This window comes from Epinephelus fuscoguttatus, linkage group LG8 (genome assembly GCF_011397635.1).
Source record: "Epinephelus fuscoguttatus linkage group LG8, E.fuscoguttatus.final_Chr_v1".
In the NCBI taxonomy this organism is placed as follows: domain Eukaryota; kingdom Metazoa; phylum Chordata; class Actinopteri; order Perciformes; family Serranidae; genus Epinephelus; species Epinephelus fuscoguttatus.
In genome coordinates this window covers 37,615,816-37,636,363 of record NC_064759.1, presented here as the reverse complement: position 1 = coordinate 37,636,363, position 20,548 = coordinate 37,615,816, and the positions used below count along the sequence as shown (strand labels likewise).

General features: G+C 40.4%; 2 protein-coding genes across 3 annotated transcripts in view; one reads left to right on the top strand and one right to left on the bottom strand.

Annotated features, from left to right (window-relative positions):
• Positions 1-12,867, top strand: part of LOC125892978 (dolichyl-diphosphooligosaccharide--protein glycosyltransferase subunit STT3B-like) — a 71,312-nt gene extending 58,445 nt beyond the window's left edge. The window contains exons 10-16 of the mRNA XM_049583366.1: positions 1,861-2,072; positions 4,253-4,440; positions 6,087-6,258; positions 7,649-7,822; positions 8,139-8,252; positions 8,347-8,556; positions 10,609-12,867. Of these exons, the coding sequence (XP_049439323.1) occupies positions 1,861-2,072; positions 4,253-4,440; positions 6,087-6,258; positions 7,649-7,822; positions 8,139-8,252; positions 8,347-8,556; positions 10,609-10,689 (1,151 nt within the window). The 3' untranslated portion in view covers positions 10,690-12,867. The remainder of the gene's footprint in view (positions 1-1,860; positions 2,073-4,252; positions 4,441-6,086; positions 6,259-7,648; positions 7,823-8,138; positions 8,253-8,346; positions 8,557-10,608) is intronic.
• Positions 12,868-15,604: 2,737 nt separating this feature from the next.
• Positions 15,605-20,315, bottom strand: kiaa1143 (KIAA1143 ortholog). Of its 2 annotated transcripts, XM_049582716.1 has the most exons (4): positions 20,097-20,315; positions 19,621-19,771; positions 18,808-19,046; positions 15,605-16,082 (listed from the first exon to the last, which is right to left on the bottom strand). In XM_049582716.1, exons 1-3 carry the CDS (start codon positions 20,208-20,210, stop codon positions 18,817-18,819), a joined length of 495 nt encoding a protein of 164 aa, XP_049438673.1. In that variant the 5' UTR covers positions 20,211-20,315; the 3' UTR covers positions 15,605-16,082; positions 18,808-18,816. The 2 variants fall into 2 exon arrangements, with proteins under 2 accessions (XP_049438673.1, XP_049438672.1); XM_049582715.1 differs by lacking the exon at positions 15,605-16,082 and having other exon boundaries at positions 16,157-19,046.
• Between the last annotated feature and the right edge of the window lie 233 nt (positions 20,316-20,548).

The following is a 20,548-nucleotide window of genomic DNA, read 5'->3' as shown; positions in this document are numbered from 1 at the left end:
CCAACCACATTTTAAGAATATCACTGACAGACCATTATTGTGAATCATGTGCTAGATAGTTGTTGTTTTTTCTTTCAGTGAGCGTGTGAAAATTATGATCTTAAACAGTGTAGAGAGTCCAGCTCTCAGGCTCCTGCTGCTGCTCGTATCGTTTGTCATTTGCAAGCTCACTTGTGTTTGTGCTGTTGTTTCTTATCAAACTGTCGAGTTTGTTTTCTAAAATGTCCCGCTCAGTACATTCCAGTATTGACAGCATATTTCTTTTAAACTTCACTTAGTTGAGCTGTTACAAAAATACTACATACTCATAGTGGCTGGAAATCAGAATGTGCAGATCGACTGGTACTGTATCACATAAAGTCTCTCAAAAACGTCTCCCCTTTAAATAGAAACATAGCTGAGAGTGTTTAAACCTCACTGTGCAGTCTAATAACTCCTATGTTGGACGAGAGAGCAGTGGAGCAGCTACTGTATCTGAGCAGTGTCTCTCGCATATGCAGACCACATTTGTTGATAATGTATTTGTCAGCAGCATCTGTCATCTGTTGCATCCACAGCAGTGAGCTGCAGCAGTGGTGTGTGGGCACTTGTCTATAAAACACTTTTGTGTTTGTTTGTTTGTTTGTCTCTTTCTGCTCTTTATCTCCACAGGTGTCACACATCCCCCTGTGTTCTTTTCACCGCTCTCAGTTCGCTTTCTGATCTTCCCACTGCCTCATTATCTTTTTAACATTGTCATGCATACTGTAGGCTTTGTTTGTTACCCTGTCTGTGTGTACTGTGATGACTTGATTTAAATGATCAGAAAGTGAAATATACATGCTGTATCAGCTGCAAGGAGCAGGTATAACACTACATTTAAACAGTAAGCTTCACTGAAAATTGAATTAGTTTCTATAACATCAGTAAACATCAGGGCACGTAAAATTATATGTGTATATGTAAATTGAGATTAGAAGGGTAACACATAAAAATAAATGTGTATAACTTTTTTTAATTGTATTTTAAATCCGAACCAGGATAAACTACTGAGCATTAGATTTAGTTGTATAGTGTCATCAAGCCTGTGTTACAAGCATTGCATGAATTTTTGATTGGATTTTGTCACATTACTAATTAATTTAGTATTTCTTTATATTTATGGTTCATTTTCTGCCACGTTTAGTTCTGTCTATTCAAGGCAAGCTACAGAAAAGCTTCTCTCAACCATTACATCAACTGAAAATGCCTTTTCAGACATATCTTTGGTGTTGCTGTACTGCAATTCCTTGTTACTTACAAGCAACACATATACACCAATATAATAAATCTATGATGGGTTTAAATTGCTCAGTAATATCAAGGTCAGGTTCTACTTGCCAATATGAAGTCCAGTCTTCTGCTGCCCTCCTTTGACTGAATGAACCCTCTCCCTGCTCCCTCTGCCTTGTTTACTTTCTTTTTCTCCTTCACTATATCTCTGTCAGATTCTGTGTTCATCTCTTTTTTGCTCTGTACCTGTAGCCTCCTGATCATTTCATCATGACTCTTTGATCTCAGTTCAGCTAAAAACACTCCACTTAGAGACAAACACATCAGGGTTAGTGTTTGATTATATGCTGTACTTTTCTTTCTGCTTGTTACATTTTCTGTTTTGATCCAACCTGAGCAGAGGCATAGTGCTGAAAAAAAGGGAAAAGGAAGGCATGAGTTTCAGGTCAGACAGCAGAGATGGGGGCAGTGCACCTGTGAAATGACTTGACAGCATTAAATTAAAGTAAGTTTAAAATTAAATCCTGGTCACCTGTAACCTCCTTATCTCTCTCTCTCTCTCTCTCTCTCTCTCTCTCTCTCTCTCTCTCTCTCTCCCTCCCCCACCAGTGGCCTTGTATGCTATCAGCGCCGTGTATTTTGCTGGCGTAATGGTCCGTTTGATGCTGACTCTGACTCCGGTGGTGTGCATGCTGTCGGCGGTGGCCTTCTCTAGCGTTTTTGAACACTACCTGGGAGATGACATGAAGAGGCAGAGCCCACCTGCAGAGGACAGCAGCGACGAGGATGACAGGAAGAATGCTGGAAACCTCTATGACAAGGTTAGCAAACATCAGAATGTGTGTGATGTGATCGTGTAGTTTGATGTACGTTAAACTACCAAATTTGTCACTGTACAGTTACTGTTATATTTGTAGATTGATGTTCATGTGTACAGTGTAAGACACAATGCTGAATCGTTATTTATATCATTGTAGAAAAAACTGTCAAAAGTGAATGCCTTCATTTTCTAGTGTCAGCTTTGTTTCTTATGAAATTAATGGCTCATTGGTTTTTCAAACATAGTGCTGTTGCATGACTCAAATGCTCAAAGCATTAATATATTACATGTGTTTAATTTCCAAACAAGGATGATTCTTTTTCCCTTCAAAAGTGAGAATTTCCCTGCCACTCTTTTTTTAATAATGTGTCGTACAATTCCATACACAATATACAACACCATTAAATCATATAGCCTGCACACCTAATACCAAATTATAACATCATTCAGTCTTTTCATATTAATCTGATGACAGTGTGTGCTGTTAAAGGAGTTGCCTGTAGTGACCATCCCACAGAAAATAATCACCATCTGCTGCAGTTCACCTCAGCTCAATGGAGGGTTTTAGCGTCTTTTAGTTTATTGTTTTGGTTTTACAGCCTGCAACTTTACTGTTGTGGTTCACTCTCGCAGCTTTTATCAGCGTCATCTCTAGCGGTAGCGGTTAGCTGGTTTCAGTGAACAAGCTCTGATTAACCAGGCCCCCAAAAATGCTGCTGAGCCTATCCCAGTGGCCACTTGATAAATTGCAGTGAAAAAGTCACCTGCAGCCCAAAACACATTTTCCCCATAGGCCACCACTGTTTAAAAGATGTTTGTAAAAGTCTTGACAGGACACCATGAAATCCAAACAAGGTCAATTATGACTCTTCCTATTATGAATTTTTGATCCAATAAGTTTTTATATTTGAAAAACTTTCCTCAATTGGTGAAAAGCAGTTTTAAAATCTGTGACATCATCGCAGTGTTAAGTCTGTGAATCAAGCAGGAACTTGTGGGTGGGGCCAACGGGAGAAACAAAGCTGCGCATATTCAGTGGCGTGTGCGCCAGGCAAGCAATTCTCATTAGACTGAATAGGCACCATCTTGGGATCCAGTATCCAGATCTAATGATAGATGCATGTGTTAAAGCCACTGCCTGTCCGCCAGACAGTAATAGGACAAAGTTAGTGACTTGCAGTTAGCAGCTGAAGAGCCAGATATTGCTCTCAGGATTTTGTGAGACCATAACAGAAACACAGCTTCAAATGAAGGCTAATGTTGCTCCACGTCTGCTGGATGTGTAAATAGACAAATGTTTGCTAATGACTTAACAAATTAAACAACTTTGTAACCTAATAATATGCTAGTGTTGCATTTACAACTTCTGCTGCCCCAAAGTGGCCAAACAAAACCAATAATTACTGCTATAAATCAAATGCTTAATGTTTTTCAGACCTGGCTTTCATATACACCAATTCATCTCATGAATGTTTCACTTCCTGTGTCTATTCCAGTTGTGTCTTCTATGATAAAAAAAAGTTCTTGTCACATTAATGAGAAATCACAAGTATCAGATTTTGTTTCCTACACTCATCAAAAATTAATTTTGTAGCCACTGGTACAAAAATATTCAATACAAGAGGCAAACCACTTCACAAGTCACCAAGCATTATATTTGTAGACACACGGTCAGCAGAATACAATAACATCGTATATATGTAACCAGCACCAGAACATGCAGGCATAATAAATGCATGACATCCCACTATGACCATTACAAAAACAACATTTTCAGTCATTTTCAATGTAACCATCTGAGTAGCACTTTTAATTGAAAACATTGTGTTGTGGTGTTTGTAATTAAACGAGCTGTATCCTCATTTGTCTTTCTCTGCTTCCTCGGGGAAACCAAATCACACTGCTGTCCAATGATTTTGTCATTTTGCCACTTTCCTTACAAGTCGATGCAGTGGGAGTAATGTTTACCAACCAATAACACTATCACAGGTCTTCTTAAAAGCATTGTTTAGATGAGACACTATAAAACGGCTACAGCAGTCTGAGAATTCTCTCAGTGGGGACAATTAACAGTCTTCTAGCACAGTATATTTCCAGCTCATTTTTACAGAGCTCCTGTCTTGTTAGAGTTTCAGCAACACTTACAAATGGTGTCCTGTTGGTGTGTGCTGTCCCCTGCAGGCCGGTAAGGTGCGCAAACATGTATCAGAGCAGGAGAAGGCTGAGGAGGGCCTGGGCCCCAACATCAAGTCCATAGTCACCATGCTGATGTTGATGCTGCTCATGATGTTCGCTGTCCACTGCACCTGGGTCACCAGCAACGCCTACTCCAGCCCCAGTGTCGTACTGGCATCATACAACCATGATGGGTGAGAATAATACAACACCATGTGCATTTCCAACAAATGCCCCCTACCTCTGGGGGTGTGTAGACATGCAGATAGTGTTTGTTTTCTTTGGCCAGGTTTTGACATACTGTATCCTCCTCTGAGATTTCTGCCTCCCCTCTAATAGAGATGTGTTTGCAGCACTCACAGCAATGAAAAATGACATTATGAAGTCTGTCATCATTACTTAAACTGTGTTCCCTTTAACCCACCGACCGACGGTGTTGTCATCACTTTTCAGAGGAATTGCTTTCTACTGAGGAGATATGTCACTGATGTCAGTACTGTGGGCACCTCCTCCTACCAAACAGATGGTCCTGCATCTTTTTTGTATTAATTTGCTATTTAAAGCAAACTCCAAAGTCCTGTTGTTGGTTCAGCCCACACTATATATACTAAATCTTTTCCAAACCTCCCTGCCAGAGCTAATCCACACTGGCACTCCTGGTCTCATGTAGAAATATATACTTAATATAATAAACCACTATCAAGCAGAAGCTGTAATGCAGGTTCTGTTTTCTTTAGGCAGAGCTATTCTGCTGTCAGATACATTTAAAGTGCTTTATAAATGTAAGTGTAGCCCCACGATTGCCTAAATATACACTGTACAGTTGTATTAGGAGATAATGAGTGTGTAATGTATAATCAGATCAGACTTCAGCAGACACTATTAAGGGACCAAGATAAAAAACAAATGTGATTGGGACATTATTATTAATGACTCAGCTGAGGAACTTTACAATAAGGAATGCTCATAATAGTCACCTCAAATAGAGGCTGTTAATCAGGAGTCTGTTCATGTGCACTGTACCAGGGCGGAGGCAGAAATCTCAGAACCAGATATCATAAGACCCTGGTATATAAAACAGAGACTATCTGCATGAATAGGGACCATTACAGCAGAAATACATGGGGCACGGATGTGATGTGTCATGTAGGCAGACTCTGTCTTTGCAGCGTGTGGTTGCTGCCAGCTTCACTGTGTGTGTATTGAGTTTTGCCAAGTGGTAATGCAGTTGCTTATTGGTTTGAAAGCATAGACTATATTTACTGGTACTGGAGTAATTAACTGGATCATTTTAACAACAGGGTGCAGTGATTTAATTACATTTATTTTAGTGTGAAATGTAAAAACACACACAAGGTTGCTCTGCTGCTTCACACTGCCTCTGGTACAACGAGGTGTGTCTTTTATCATTTTTAAACAGATTGTACAGTGTTGTTTTTACCTGTTGGAGGTCCATGGAGCCTTACACAGAGAAAAAATAAGCACACCAGCCATGTAAAAATAAAATTGAGCAGCATGGTGCCCGTGTGGGCAGGTGCAGCTTCCGTGGTCAGTGTAGCAGCTTCAGTTGATTACATGATGGACGCGCTCTGTTGTGGGCATGCTGCAGCAGACGTGTTGCGCTGTGACTGTGTCCCATTTATTTTACTGTTAGAGTTAAGAGTGAATGCTTGTTTGTAAGTTATGTAAACTGACCCTTAAAGGTGTAATGACACGGGTTTCATTTTAATACTTAATACTTACTTAAATAATACAGCCCATGTTCAAATACACATATTTATGACTCATCATCTACCATCCATGTGTTGTCACCTTACCCATCTATTACTTTCTCCACCAGCTCCCGGAACATCCTGGACGACTTCAGGGAGGCCTACTACTGGCTGAGGCAGAACACAGACGAGCATGCCAGAGTGATGTCCTGGTGGGACTATGGCTACCAGATAGCAGGCATGGCTAACAGAACCACGCTAGTCGACAACAACACGTGGAACAACAGTCACATAGCACTGGTGAGAGCTGCTGTACCTTTAACACTATTGTTTACATTTAATCTCTTTAATTTTACACATGTGGATCAGTTTACTAGTCATGGGGAGCACTACATAGGCTGTAAAAACAGCTGCATTTTGTCTTCTGTGGCTCTTGATGAGTTTTCTGTGTTTGAGAAAATAACCCCAATGATGTGTTACGCTCACAAAAATAGAAACATTTGGCTCAACCTTGCTACCAACAACATTTAAAGAGGGAGCCATACCTGAGGATTTGGTTCAAAGCAAAAACTAAACTAACAGACAAAGTTGCAAAAACTGGACTACCAGACCTCCATTCACAAAAGAAACGTATGTAAAATAAGAAGCAAAAGAAGCCACTCACTGGCTGCTTTGTCTGGGAGAGAGCGCTCCTTCTCCTCCACCTGTCTTCAACATGGGGCAGGACTGCCCACTAATCACCTGGGGCCTCTTTTATAAAAAAGTGTGTAGGATCCTACACTAAAAGTGTACGTCCACACAAATGCCACAATTGGCCTGCGTCAAAGAATAATCAGATTTATAAAACCTTTGCACACACACAGCCGCAGGCAGTGTTCCATTTAAAATCACAGTCCACCTGCAAATGTATGCACATTGATCAGCCTCTTATGTCGCCCTCTAAACGCCCACAGTCAACCATAAATGGTCAATGCAAAGCACCTCATGAATGTTGGTGCATAGAAATAAGCCTGCTGATCGGTGGCTGAACAGCTGCCTGCTGTGGCTGTAAACAACGCTAAGAGAGCGGTGAGAATGAACCAAAACAGTTAAGTTATGGGTGGGACGGGTAAACAATGAGCCGTTTTTGTTACAGCTTTGTTTATATATTTGTTTGTTTTTGCCTCCATTTTCTGTGGTTACACATTTGGCCAGCTCCTAGTCGAGTTTCTTTCAACTACTGTGTAGAGGTCAGAGTGTTGATTGATTTTTTTTTTCCCCTTTCTTTGCCTTAGTGTGTTGCACCAGCAAGTGAATATAACATTGTGTCAGTACACTGCATCGCACAGCAGTGAAAGAGAGATGTCAAAAATATGACGGTAGACACTTGGCTTGCTTTAAACTATAAGAGTCTTACTCTCAAAGAAGCAGCAGATAGCAAGATATCCTGACTTTTAGTCACTAATATGGGTGAAGCTCCAAGACCCTTTCCTGCCGAATTAAGAAACCCAAATGGCGATAACACCATTGTGATGACATTGTGATCATCAGGGTTATTTTCTCAAGTTTGACAAAGCTCCTCCAAAGTCACTGCTCAGTTGTTTTCACAGGCTGATCTTGGTGTTTAAAATCAGTGGACTGTCCCATAATATTCATGTAGGTCCACTGAATGGAAATGAAATGTAACACTGCTGTGTCTGTGTTCCTACAGGTGGGCAAAGCCATGTCATCCAATGAGACTGCAGCTTATGAAATCATGAGGTCACTGGATGTTGACTATGTCCTGATCATCTTCGGAGGAGTGATTGGCTACTCAGGCGATGACATCAACAAGTTCCTGTGGATGGTGCGCATCGCAGAGGGGGAGCACCCCAGAGACATCAGGGTGAGAGCGACGTTACACACACACCGTATCTCAGTCACTTTAGTGGGTAACTTCTGTCAGTAGAAACATAAAAGAAGGTGAGTGTGCTGAAGTTGTTAAATATTTATTGCAGAGATAGTGGATGCCTGTTAAGTGGGATTCATATGAATGTTTGATGTGCTCTCTGGGGGAGGGAACTGCTGAGGGAAATCAAGGATCTGTAACCAAGTGTGCCAAGTTATTTGGCTGCAAAATCAAATGAGATCAAGGATCAAAGTGTGTGTGAGTTTACTTATTTCCCCTTCCATCTGTTCCCCCATCTTTCCTCTCAACCCAGGAAAGTGACTACTTTACCCCGCAGGGAGAGTTCAGAGTGGACAAAGCTGGGTCCCCGACCCTCCTCAACTGCCTTATGTACAAAATGTCTTACTACCGCTTTGGAGAAATGCAGGTATGTCAAAAAGTGTTACCACACTGAGCCTGACAAAACAGTTTCACATGGACAAATGTAGATATAAACAGCTTCTGTCTTCATTTCTGTGAAGCTGGACTTCCGGACGCCACCAGGTTTTGACCGAACACGCAACGCTGAGATTGGCAACAAGGACATAAAGCTGAAGCACCTGGAGGAAGCGTTCACATCAGAGCACTGGTTGGTCAGGATTTATAAGGTCAAAAAGCTGGAGAACAGAGACCGCATAGAGCACAAGCTGCGGGGCACTGACACCACCAAGCAGAAGTACACCTCCAAAAAGGTAAACTGGGGTCCTCTTCAACCAGCAGACTGTGTTTAGTCTAACACTGACAGGAAACGCATAGCAACTGTGTTTGTTTCATGGTATCCAACAAGATCAAAGAGCTCCTAAGTCATGATGAGAGTGACTCAGAAGTTTATCAAAACAACAGTAAAGTGAAAGCCTGAAGCCAATCCCATGACACCGCTGACAGGTTGACATTGCTCTGCAAGCCAGCTCTGTGATGATCAAAGCCAAATACAGTGCTTCTGTTAGTCACAACCTGCCCTTTTACACATGACAACACAACTGCATTTCATTTGGACTGTACTGACAAGTTAACTGGGTGTTATTTGCTCTATATGGTGGGGATGTAAACAAATACATTATTCAGATATGATAATGAGCTCTAACAGATGTGAGGAGGTTTCCAGTTTTTACAGCAATATTGCCCGGGCACCTCCCAAACTGGTGTTTCAAAGCTGTTATTTTTACTTCCTGATCTGATATTGAAGCCTGCCACCTTGTGTTAGTTAAGAAATTAACAACTTGAAGTTAGGGCCTGTCTATGACTGGGCAATATGGAGAATAAATAAAAATAAAAATCACAATATTTTTGACTAAATACCTCAACATCAATATTGCCAGGATGTTTTAGGGTAATGACTAAGTGGGTGAGGGCAAATATTAGAACAGCTAAAACATGTTCGGAACTTCAGAAAATGACATCGTTTAACTGTGATGCAGCCTTTAAAACCACGAAAAGACAACCCATATGATATTACAATCTCCAAACTCTAAGATTATACCTAGTCTCGTATTGAGACATCATGATATAATATGGATATGTTCCCCAGCCCTGGATCAGTCTTCAAAGTGCAAAATGGCCATGAGAGATTTTCACATTTGTATCAACAGCTCTTTCATTTTTAATAGATGCTTCGCACCAACTTTATTTTCATTTGTCCCTCCACCCATTATGAACATAACCCCAAACACAGTAAAAAAAAAAAACAAAAAAAAAAAAACATGCAATAAGGCCCACTGCAATTTGGACCTGTATTTTTCCTCTGATAAAACTCTCCATGCTATTTTCATCATTAATTTCTACCCATTAACAGTTAGAGCTTTTATTCAGAATCACTTTACTTCACTTCACTTCGTTTATTTCTTTTTTGAAGGTGGGTTTCAAATATAAATATTTTTAAGTTTTATTATTTAAATAGTGTAGGCACATTGTTAAGATATTTGTTTATATTTTGTTGGCAGCTGAACCTGTACATACTGTTGAAGGGATTATAGATGTCATCACGGGGGTGGAATTTTAATATCAAAGGTGGTGGGGACACAGTTGGCACAGACACAACTCCTCCAAATGGCTTTAGTTTTTCCAGACACCCCTAACCAAGGCAGAACAAAACACAACCATGTTTTTTCATCATTTTGATTTGTCCTCATAAAAATGGATGGTCATAACAAAATTATTTCATATAGCAAAATACAACAGAAGTAAGGACAAAAGTGCTCAACATACTGACTGATCCTGTAGGTGAAAAAGAGCTGAATAAAACCACTCTCGAGATGATCTCTCATATATTTCACCTTTTGCTTAGATTAATGTCAAATTTGCACCAATAGAGCCCTGATATCTGCCTTATATCTCAAAGTGATATGAATTTTAAAATACGTTTTTATTGTAAAACTGGCGACTAGAGGCTTTAAAGACTTGTCATAGGCAGAAATTTCACACAGACAACTCTTAAGGAAAGTCACTTTTAATTAAAGTAATACAGCCTTCTGAAAAAGTGCAGGGGAAATGTCCCCCTCTGTCCCCCACATACATTATGCCCCTAAATTGTCAGTAAAAAACCATAAAACAGAAAAATGAATGTGACATAAACAGGTACAGACTTGCAGTCTTAGTTGAGGTCTAATTTTAGATCTAATTATAAAGGTTTGGTCTTAATTATGTGGAGCATTTATTTGCTCTCTGAAACTGAAGTTGTTATTGTTGTGTCAAAGCTAGTCTTGATTTTTACTCAGTTGTGTCTTTGGTCATTTCCCCCTCTGCAGACAGCCAAGAGGAAGCGTGGATACATCAAGAACAAGCTTTCCCTCAAGAAGGGCAAGAAACTGACCAAGAAATCTTTATAGAAAGTCCAGCACCAACAAAACCACACTGTGGACGGGAGACAAGAAAAATCTTACACACAAAACTTTCAACAAAAAACAAGCAGCAACAGTAAATCCACCAATCAAGATGAGTACGGAACACCAGAGGTTCTCCAGACCCCGTCATCCCACGCGTCCTCACCCAGAGGTCCACGCTGGAAATGTTACCATCACCTATGAGAATGTGTCGAACCCCAGCTGACCTTTGACCTGATAAGTGGGGTCAAGGAGGCCGAGAACGGGAGATGTTGGCTTGTCAGAGATCCTCGCCACACTGGTTTTAACCTGAGGAACTGTGACCTTTGACCCGCTTTTCTTTTTGTACTTGAATGTGATGGGAGCCAGAGGGAGCGAGAGAGATTAGCTGTCCTTAATGCGGGGACTCAGTTTGGGACTGCTCAAAGCATTGCATCATTTGGATAGAAATAATAAATAGACCACTGTTCTGCCATGTCCCCAATTCAGCGCTGAAACCTTAGACCTGCTCAGAATGAGGCAACGATTGATTTAGGATGACTGAACCTCTTGATGGAGTTTATTAAATTCTTCACAGATATTCAATTGAATGGAAAAGGAGTGAAACCAGAATGTTTGAGTTTTATCCAGCACCTTTCTGAGAATGAGTCTGTGCTCCGATGCCTTTGGAAAGTCCACTGGAACATACTCGCTAGTCTGTTTTTATGTGTACCATTTCCTTTATGTTCTCCCCATACACCATTATTAACAGCAGCATGTACACACGTGCCAACAAGGAAAAGCCGTCACTCTTCATACAACCTCATAGTGCTGCACTGACATATTTTAAAACAAGACAGCACAGGCTACTCACAGGATAATCCCCCTTTATTATTACTTGGTCTTTTTTTCGTGGTTTCTATCAGTAAAATAACATTTTACCTAACAACACAGCGACACCAGTGAAAAGAAGTCAGACTGGCCAGGCAGCATGAGCAGTCTGATTTTGAATAAACCTTCAGGTTAAACAAACAGAATTTGAAGAAAAAACAAAGCAAACCGTCAAATTATTACCCACACATCAGTCCCAGTTTACTTACTGGTTCAACTTTAATCTACTGTACTTAGTTTGCAGCCAGAGTGTTAAAAGGATATCCCAGCAATTCAGTACTGTGCTTCCATAAAGTCAGTGGACTCACAAAAGACTGATTAAAATAAGAATTGTCCAAATTTGAGCAGCCCAGGGTGAGATATTCTGACTTTTAGTTTAGTGTGGGCCAAGCTCCAGAAACACTGGATCCTACATTTCCCATGTTGTTACATAAACTGGACTATATTTTTCATCAGACCCTTCATGCCTCCTGAATGCTTATGTCTTTAAAGGTCCAGTGTGTAGGGCTTAGTGACATCTAGTGGTGAGGTTTTAGAACTGCAACTTCTTCTGTGTGCATAGCTTGATGGAGACCTTTGGTGGCGATGTGAAAACACAAAGGGCACCATCTTAAGCCAGTCTTTGGTTTGTTTTGTTCTGGGCTACTTTGGAGCAACATGGCAGAGTCCATGGGAGAGAAACTGCACTGTATATAGATATAAACAGCTCATTCTAAGGTAACGAAAACACAACTATTCTCATTTTCAAGTGATTATAAACATATGAAAACAGCTATAAATACAATTTCTGTCATAGATGCCCCTACATCCTACCCACTGGACCTTTAAAACCCCCTACCTTAGTTCTGTCACGCATCCGGTGGCGTAAGTGTCGATTTTGTATGTGATCTTTAATGATTTGAGTGTATTTGTTCCCTCTGTGAAACATTTCCAATAATTTAATCCTCTGTATTCTTGTTTCTTGAAGATATTCTGAGAAACATATCTGTCCTACCTGAGGTGACTTTGATTCTGTTGTGAGGTTTTTGGCAGAGGAAGGTCAACTAAAGCAAACCCAGGTGGAGAGGATAGCATTGGCCTTAACAGGGGAAAAAAAAAATCCTATTTCCAGAGCTCAGTGAGAGTCAGTGAGTGTATTTATTACATGGACGATGGAGGCTGCGATGACGAAAGCGAGGGCAGTGTCCTATCACGAAATGCAATGATTTTGTTCGGTTTTTGATTTTTAAGTCAAGGTTTCTTCCATCAATTGTAATGATCTGGATGCAGGTGTGAGAATGAAACATGCCTTTTTGAATAAAGAGGTTGAAATAATACTTGTGTTTTCATTTCTGTTTGCTCATATGCACAGTGTGTGTCATTTACATCTACTAAGTGTCCATTTAAAATGCATCTTTCACACATGGTTAGCTTTCAGTGCCAGTTAAGAAAAAACTGTATACACTACAGTAATCCTCATGTTCATGTTTCTTACAGGTCTGCACTGCCTCATCTTCTGCATTTACCTCTGCTAGTCTGATGAGTTTCATCAGGTGTGTAACTGATGCATAAATTAAAATATGTCATGGTGTAGAGCTCCCCGTCAGTGCTGACATTTAAAGGAATGGTTCACTGTTTTGGGAAAAGCTTATTTGCTTTCCAAATACAGTTCAGTCTGGACAGACTTCATATGAGTGAACAAATATTTATTGACGTGCTCAATAAAGATGATAAATGAGAAAAGTCTTTGGCGATTAGATCCCAGTGTGATGTCATCAGTTTTTAACGGGGGGGGGGGGGGGGTAGAGCATCTGTAAATAGTGATACCTGATGGAGTCAGACACTGGTAGTGGTGATGACTGAAGAGGAGCAGGTTTCTCGTGAGCTCAGGCTTCAATGAGGAACTAGCGGCTGAAGAGGTCATTACAGTCTGCACTGAAATGGAAGCTGACAGCAACAGAGAGGAGAGCAGGTTTAAAGGGACAGCTCACCCCAAAATTAAAAAATGCATATTTTCCCTCTTACCTGTAGTGCTGTTTATACAGTACAGGCCAAAAGTTTGGACACACCTTCTCATTCAATGCGTTTTCTTTATTTTCATGACTATTTACATTGTAGATTCTCACTGAAGGCATCAAAACTATGAATGAACACGTGGAGTTATGTACTTAACAAAAAAAAGGTGAAATAACTGAAAACATGTTTTATATTCTAGTTTCTTCAAAATAGCCACCCTTTGCTCTGATTACTGCTTTGCACACTCTTGGCATTCTCTCCATGAGCTTCAAGAGGTAGTCACCTGAAATGGTTTTCCAACAGTCTTGAAGGAGTTCCCAGAGGTGTTTAGCACTTGTTGGCCCCTTTGCCTTCACTCTGCGGTCCAGCTCATCCCAAACTATCTCGATTGGGTTCAGGTCCGGTGACTGTGGAGGCCAGGTCATCTGCCGCAGCACTCCATCACTCTCCTTCTTGGTCAAATAGCCCTTACACAGCCTGGAGGTGTGTTTGGGGTCATTGTCCTGTTGAAAAATAAATGATGGTCCAACTAAACGCAAACCGGATGGGATGGCATGTCGCTGCAGGATGCTGTGGTAGCCATGCTGGTTCAGTGTGCCTTCAATTTTGAATAAATCCCCAACAGTGTCACCAGCAAAACACCCCCACACCATCACACCTCCTCCTCCATGCTTCACAGTGGGAACCAGGCATGTGGAATCCATCCGTTCACCTTTTCTGCGTCTCACAAAGACACGGCGGTTGGAACCAAAGATCTCAAATTTGGAGTCATCAGACCAAAGCACAGATGTCCACTGGTCTAATGTCCATTCCTTGTGTTTCTTGGCCCAAACAAATCTCTTCTGCTTGTTGCCTCTCCTTAGCAGTGGTTTCCTAGCAGCTATTTGACCATGAAGGCCTGATTCGCGCAGTCTCCTCTTAACAGTTGTTCTAGAGATGGGTCTGCTGCTAGAACTCTGTGTGGCATTCATCTGGTCTCTGATCTGAGCTGCTGTTAACTTGCGATTTCTGAGGCTGGTGACTCGGATGAACTTATCCTCAGAAGCAGAGGTGACTCTTGGTCTTCCTTTCCTGGGTCGGTCCTCATGTGCCAGTTTCGTTGTAGCGCTTGATGGTTTTTGCGACTCCACTTGGGGACACATTTAAAGTTTTTGCAATTTTCCGGACTGACTGACCTTCATTTCTTAAAGTAATGATGGCCACTTGTTTTTCTTTAGTTAGCTGATTGGTTCTTGCCATAATATGAATTTTAACAGTTGTCCAATAGGGCTGTCGGCTGTGTATTAACCTGACTTCTGCACAACACAACTGATGGTCCCAACCCCATTGATAAAGCAAGAAATTCCACTAATTAACCCTGATAAGGCACACCTGTGAAGTGGAAACCATTTCAGGTGACTACCTCTTGAAGCTCATGGAGAGAATGCCAAGAGTGTGCAAAGCAGTAATCAGAGCAAAGGGTGGCTATTTTGAAGAAACTAGAATATAAAACATGTTTTCAGTTATTTCACCTTTTTTTTGTTAAGTACATAACTCCACATGTGTTCATTCATAGTTTTGATGCCTTCAGTGAGAATCTACAATGTAAATAGTCATGAAAATAAAGAAAACGCATTGAATGAGAAGGTGTGTCCAAACTTTTGGCCTGTACTGTATATCTAGATTGTTTTGGTGTGAGTTGCTGAGTGTTGGAGATATCAGCTGTGGAGATGTCTACCTTCTTTCAAATATAATGGAACTAGATGGCACTCAGCTTGTCGTGCTTAAAGGACCCAAGAATATATTTTAAAAACATATAAATAGTTCCTACATGAAACTGCTCACAACAAGGTCTGTGGATTATCTTGTGTAACTGGGTCATGATTTCTGGAAAGACACATTGCTGTTGAGTTTTTCAAATGTACTTTTATGGCACTTTAATTACCACAAACAGAGTGTGATGTAGTTCCATTATACTGGAGAGAAGGCAGGATATCTCCAACACTCTGCAACTCACACCAAAACAATCTAGATTGAGAAAAATGACTACAGGAAAGAGGAACGATATATTATTATTTTTTTTAATTTTGGGGTGAACTGTCTCTATCAAATCTCATCTTAAATATAAGATATGATCGGCTGATAGAGCTTGCTGTTTAATCTGGTTGGTTTAACCAAAAGAGTAAATGCCCCTAATTAACGAAAAGGAGAATGAGCGAGTAACAGTATTCCTGATTAAAGCTTCATTAGTGTGATAGCACTCTTGTCTTGTCCTGTTAGCTCAGCTTAACACAAAGATTGGAAATGGGGAAACACCTATCACGGCTAGTTCAAAGGCAACTAAAATTATGACCGACCACTTAAGAGTGGTAGAGATAATGGCAGCACACACCTGAGAGAATACAAGCAAGGACTTTATATACAGTATATAGTGTTTGTTGGGCCGTCTCTTCATATGGCTCTCAGGACATTGACAATGCTGTCATCTTCATCTCTACTGATCACTGTCGAATCAGTTCCATACCTTGACCTGAACACACCACAGTACAGTGCAACTGTGACACACACACACACACACACACACACACACACACACACACACAGAAAACAATGAGCATACAATACAGGATGTTGTGCAGTTGATTTAATGTTTTATATTTCAAATGTTATAGCTATGACCATTCTCTAAAAATGCACACAAAAACAAATCCACATATTTAAAAAAAATCATATCATTGCATTGACAAGAATGCATGGTTTCTACATAAACTGTCACAGCTCCTTTGTCGAAGCTAGAATATATTCATACATTCAACACACTGTTGAATGTATTAAAAACTCTACAATGAGCACACCACTAAGAAACACACTTACATCTCTGATAACACCACAGACAGATACAAATAATGTTGAGGATTCAAGCACAAGCAACAATAGGATCTTAATATGCAGGTGTTTAACCTGCAAATGACAAGCGTCTTTAAATGTGTTCTGACTCCATGTTCTGTGTCAGGAGGTGGAAAGTCTGTAGCAATGTCAAGTTCCAAGAAGCCACCGGGACTAGGAGGTGACTGACTTGGAACTGTGGTCTTAACAGGTTCTTTTTGGGATGAAGAAGATTACTTTGTTGTTTCCTAAAGTGGAAGGCACCAAAAGCACGGCAAAAATTGTCATCAAAATTTGTCTTAGTTTGGACTGAACCAGAAGGTAATTACTTTTTTCTGACAAACCTAAAAAATTGTATTTCTTTCTTTAAAATTCCTTTACAAAAAGGAAATTGTTGCAAATAATTGCAGAAATAACTGTAATTACCCAGGTGAGTGACAACTGGTCACTGTAAAATTAGACAAAAAAATTTTAATATTTGAATTACCAAAAATCACTCTCCCAGTTTTTGAACCTGGTGTTGCTTGATTTCCATTTATGAGATTACATTGCATAGTTTGTGTGGAGCTGAGTGCCCACCAAAGGTTTTGAGGAGCACCTTCAAACAGCAAAAGCACAGCTTCTGCTTTTCTCTGGTTGTTTTAGACTGCAGAAATCTCTGGAAAATGTGTACTCTGACTTCTTACAGGCGAACACAAGTATTTTTCAACCTTGAACCTATTTGCCAGGCTTTGCTGTCTAATGGAGACAACAGTTTTCAAAACAGGCTGCCATGGACATTTGTGCACTATCAATGTACGTCCACTAAAAGTGCTTGTTTTGCCACTGACAGGCTCAAATTATTACTGTCAGTGTCTGACACACGTAAAGAAAGGACACCTACAGACATGCTCTTTCTGGTTAAACAAAAAGGATCTTAAACAGAAAGGTCTATCTCTGTAGGGATCCTTCCATGATGTTGTCAGACACTTATTATAACAATCTGAGCCTGTCAGTGGCAAAGCACTTAGTGGACGTACCTTGACAGTATACACCTACCAATTACATTTACATTGCACCTTGTTTTGCTTAATACAGGACCACTTTTAAAACTTACTGTTCCCACTGGTCACACAAAACATGGGGAAAATGGGGTCCTGGTTGAAAAATACCAGTTACCCCTAAACTTTGTCACTAAGTATTGCTGATGTTCTCTTGCCAGATGTTTGATGAAACAGGACAAACTACACATAGACTCACACTGATGGTTTTCCATTTTGTAGCCCATTAACTACAAACTGCCTAAATTTCTGTGGACCAAAGTCTTTTATACAGCTGTCCATTCATTTCAGTATTGAAATCAACTTCAAGTCAATTTTTATGGTACAGCTCAATATTTCAAAAAATGTCTCAGTGGGCTTCACAAAAATTTCAGAGACTTGAAACTTGTTCGAGGTAGGTAAACAAAGTGAACACTACTTCACCTTTTTCTGGCAAAGATGAGTTTGCATGGTATCATATTGAAGCTGTGAGCTGGGCCCTGTCTGAAAAACTCACTGTTGACGCATTCACAGGCACTCATCCAACTCTGGAGTCTTACCTGACATTTGGGAGTCACTGACATTTAGAATATAGGCAACATCCCTGCATGCTTTGTCTTTGGAATTTTATTTTCAGACTACAAACAGCTTGTTAATAAAATCTTGTCCCTAAGGCTAAATGTTTTTTTTTAAATTTTATTTTATTACTGCTTTCCCTTTTTTACCACAACAGTATGCAGCTATCATCAGGATAGCAAACTAATGTTAATAAATACAAAATACATTTTTGTCTGATTCTCTTGATGTAGAAACAGAATGCATTTGTGACAAGGTTTGGTATGATCACACTTTTTAACACAATTGCAATACTGGTCAGGAAGTTCAGCCCTAGCTGTTTCTGTTCAGCAGACTTTGAATTTCAGGATGTCTGAGTGTCTTTGAATGCACCAGGTGGAGTTGACAATTATCACTGTTCTCCTGTTCAGCCATAATAAACTTTGAAAAAACAAAAAGGGTAATCCAGTGTACATTCTGATAGATTTATTATTCAAGCTAATTGAGTATCTGGAAGTTGATTTCAACACTGCTGCACTAAAATGAATGGAACAGTTGTCAGTCATATCAAGAACAGACTATTTGTAGTCAGTGGGCTTAAGTGCGCAGAAATATTGGCACTGCCCTTTAAAAAAAACACTACAGAATGGACCGGCTGCACACTGTTGATGAATTCCAGACAGTTTCTATTGAGAATACAAAGTCTTTAACTTTCACCCTTGTTACTATTTGTCAATATTATGAAACACATAATCGTTAATATTCAAATGTCACTTTGATTCCTCCCTGTCACAGGGGTAATGACAGTCTTACGTTTCACCTTTAACATTTAGTCCTCCTCTTCGTCCTCCTCGTCCCCTCCAAATGACAGAAGGCTGTTATTTTTTACTGTCTTTCCGGACTTCACCTCCTTCTTCTCCTCCTCCTCCTTCTCCTCTCTCCCATCACTCTTCTTCTTCTTCTTGCTGGAGGTGGCAGTGATGCCCTGGAATTTGTCTGAGGAGGAGCGCTTGGCTGGTTTCTTGAAGAGGATTTTACCATCAGGAGGAGGTTCATCATCTGTGGACAAGATACACGTGTATAATTCATCGAAACGCACTTTTTGCACATGCTAATTTAGATTATTGCTGTTGCCTTGATGAAATAGAGTTCAGTAAAAATGATCTCATTAAGCCTATCAGCAATAGAGCCATGATTAATGGAAAAGTCGATTTAAAAAATAACAATTTTTAATGAATTTTGATAGTCAAACAAAAGTCATTTTTCAGGGCAGAAATCTCAAACACTGGCTGCTTTCAGCTTCTTAAATGTGAGAATTCACTACTTTGTCATTTATGATAGTGAATGAAGAGGTCTTTACTGCTTGGACTGTTGGTTGGACAAAATAAGTAATGCGCAGACATCACTTTGGCTCTGAGGAACTGTGATTGCATTTTTCACTTTTCTTGACATTTCACAGACTTAAGGGTTAACTGTGAAAATAATCAGCATATTAATCGATAATGAAAATATCTGTTAGTTTCAGCCGTCATCAGCAGTTACATGACTAAAACACAACTGGACCGCACCATTCAGCATGTCTACTGAAACAAAGATGCCCTCTTACATACAGAGATGGCTCATGCTCATTCACCTTTCTCTGCGCCTCCTCCTGAGCGCATATCGCCCTTGATCTTCTTCACGTCCTCTGCGGTCAGATCTCCGTCTTTTAGAACCACAACCTGAGGTAACTCATCCTCCCGATCACTCCCGCTGTCATCATCCAGTGTCGGCATCTCCTGACGCTGAGAGGGGAATATAAAACACAGACAATGAGTTTTTCTTTACCAGACTCATTCTGTAAGGGAAGTAACCTCGCTGGATGAATGAGACTGAGTGGAGGGACAGCGGTGTTAACATGGTTTGACTGAATGGGCCGAGGTCCGGTGCAGAGGTCGACTCCGGTTTCAACGACGTGAATTATTTAATAAACACACCGTCACTAACACCAAATACAATACAACACGAAGCTGACGAAAGAGTTAACTTAACTAACGCTAAGATTTCACTAAAACAAGTGACCGTTATCCGGGGACTGTGCTACTAGCTTAACTAGCCAAACCAACATACCTTAGTATCAACAGTCGGCCCTTCTTTATAACCAACATCATTTTTAAACTTCTTCAGAAAGGAAGGCTCCGCTGGTTTCACCCACGACACGCTACTGGCCTTATTTTTGTTCATTGCGAATGAGTAAAACAACACAAACACACAAATAACGTTGGGCCTTAACAGGTTTCTCGTTCAGCGCAGGATTTCACCAAAACACAACACACGTCATTAAGATGTGCCGCCGCGAGTCACATGACTCCAGGAGCCACTGTGATTGGTGGATGTGCGCTAAGTGAATTAAGGAAGTGACATGTGATCGGAAGAAGTATTTTGCCTTCAAAATAAAACCACACAGTTAGTCAGAGGTGGGTGGTAATTACTTGCCAACCATCGGAGACGCCAGAAAAATACTCATATGGCAGTGATTTAGACCACCACTGAAGGTAAAATGGATTTTGATGAGGTAAAGT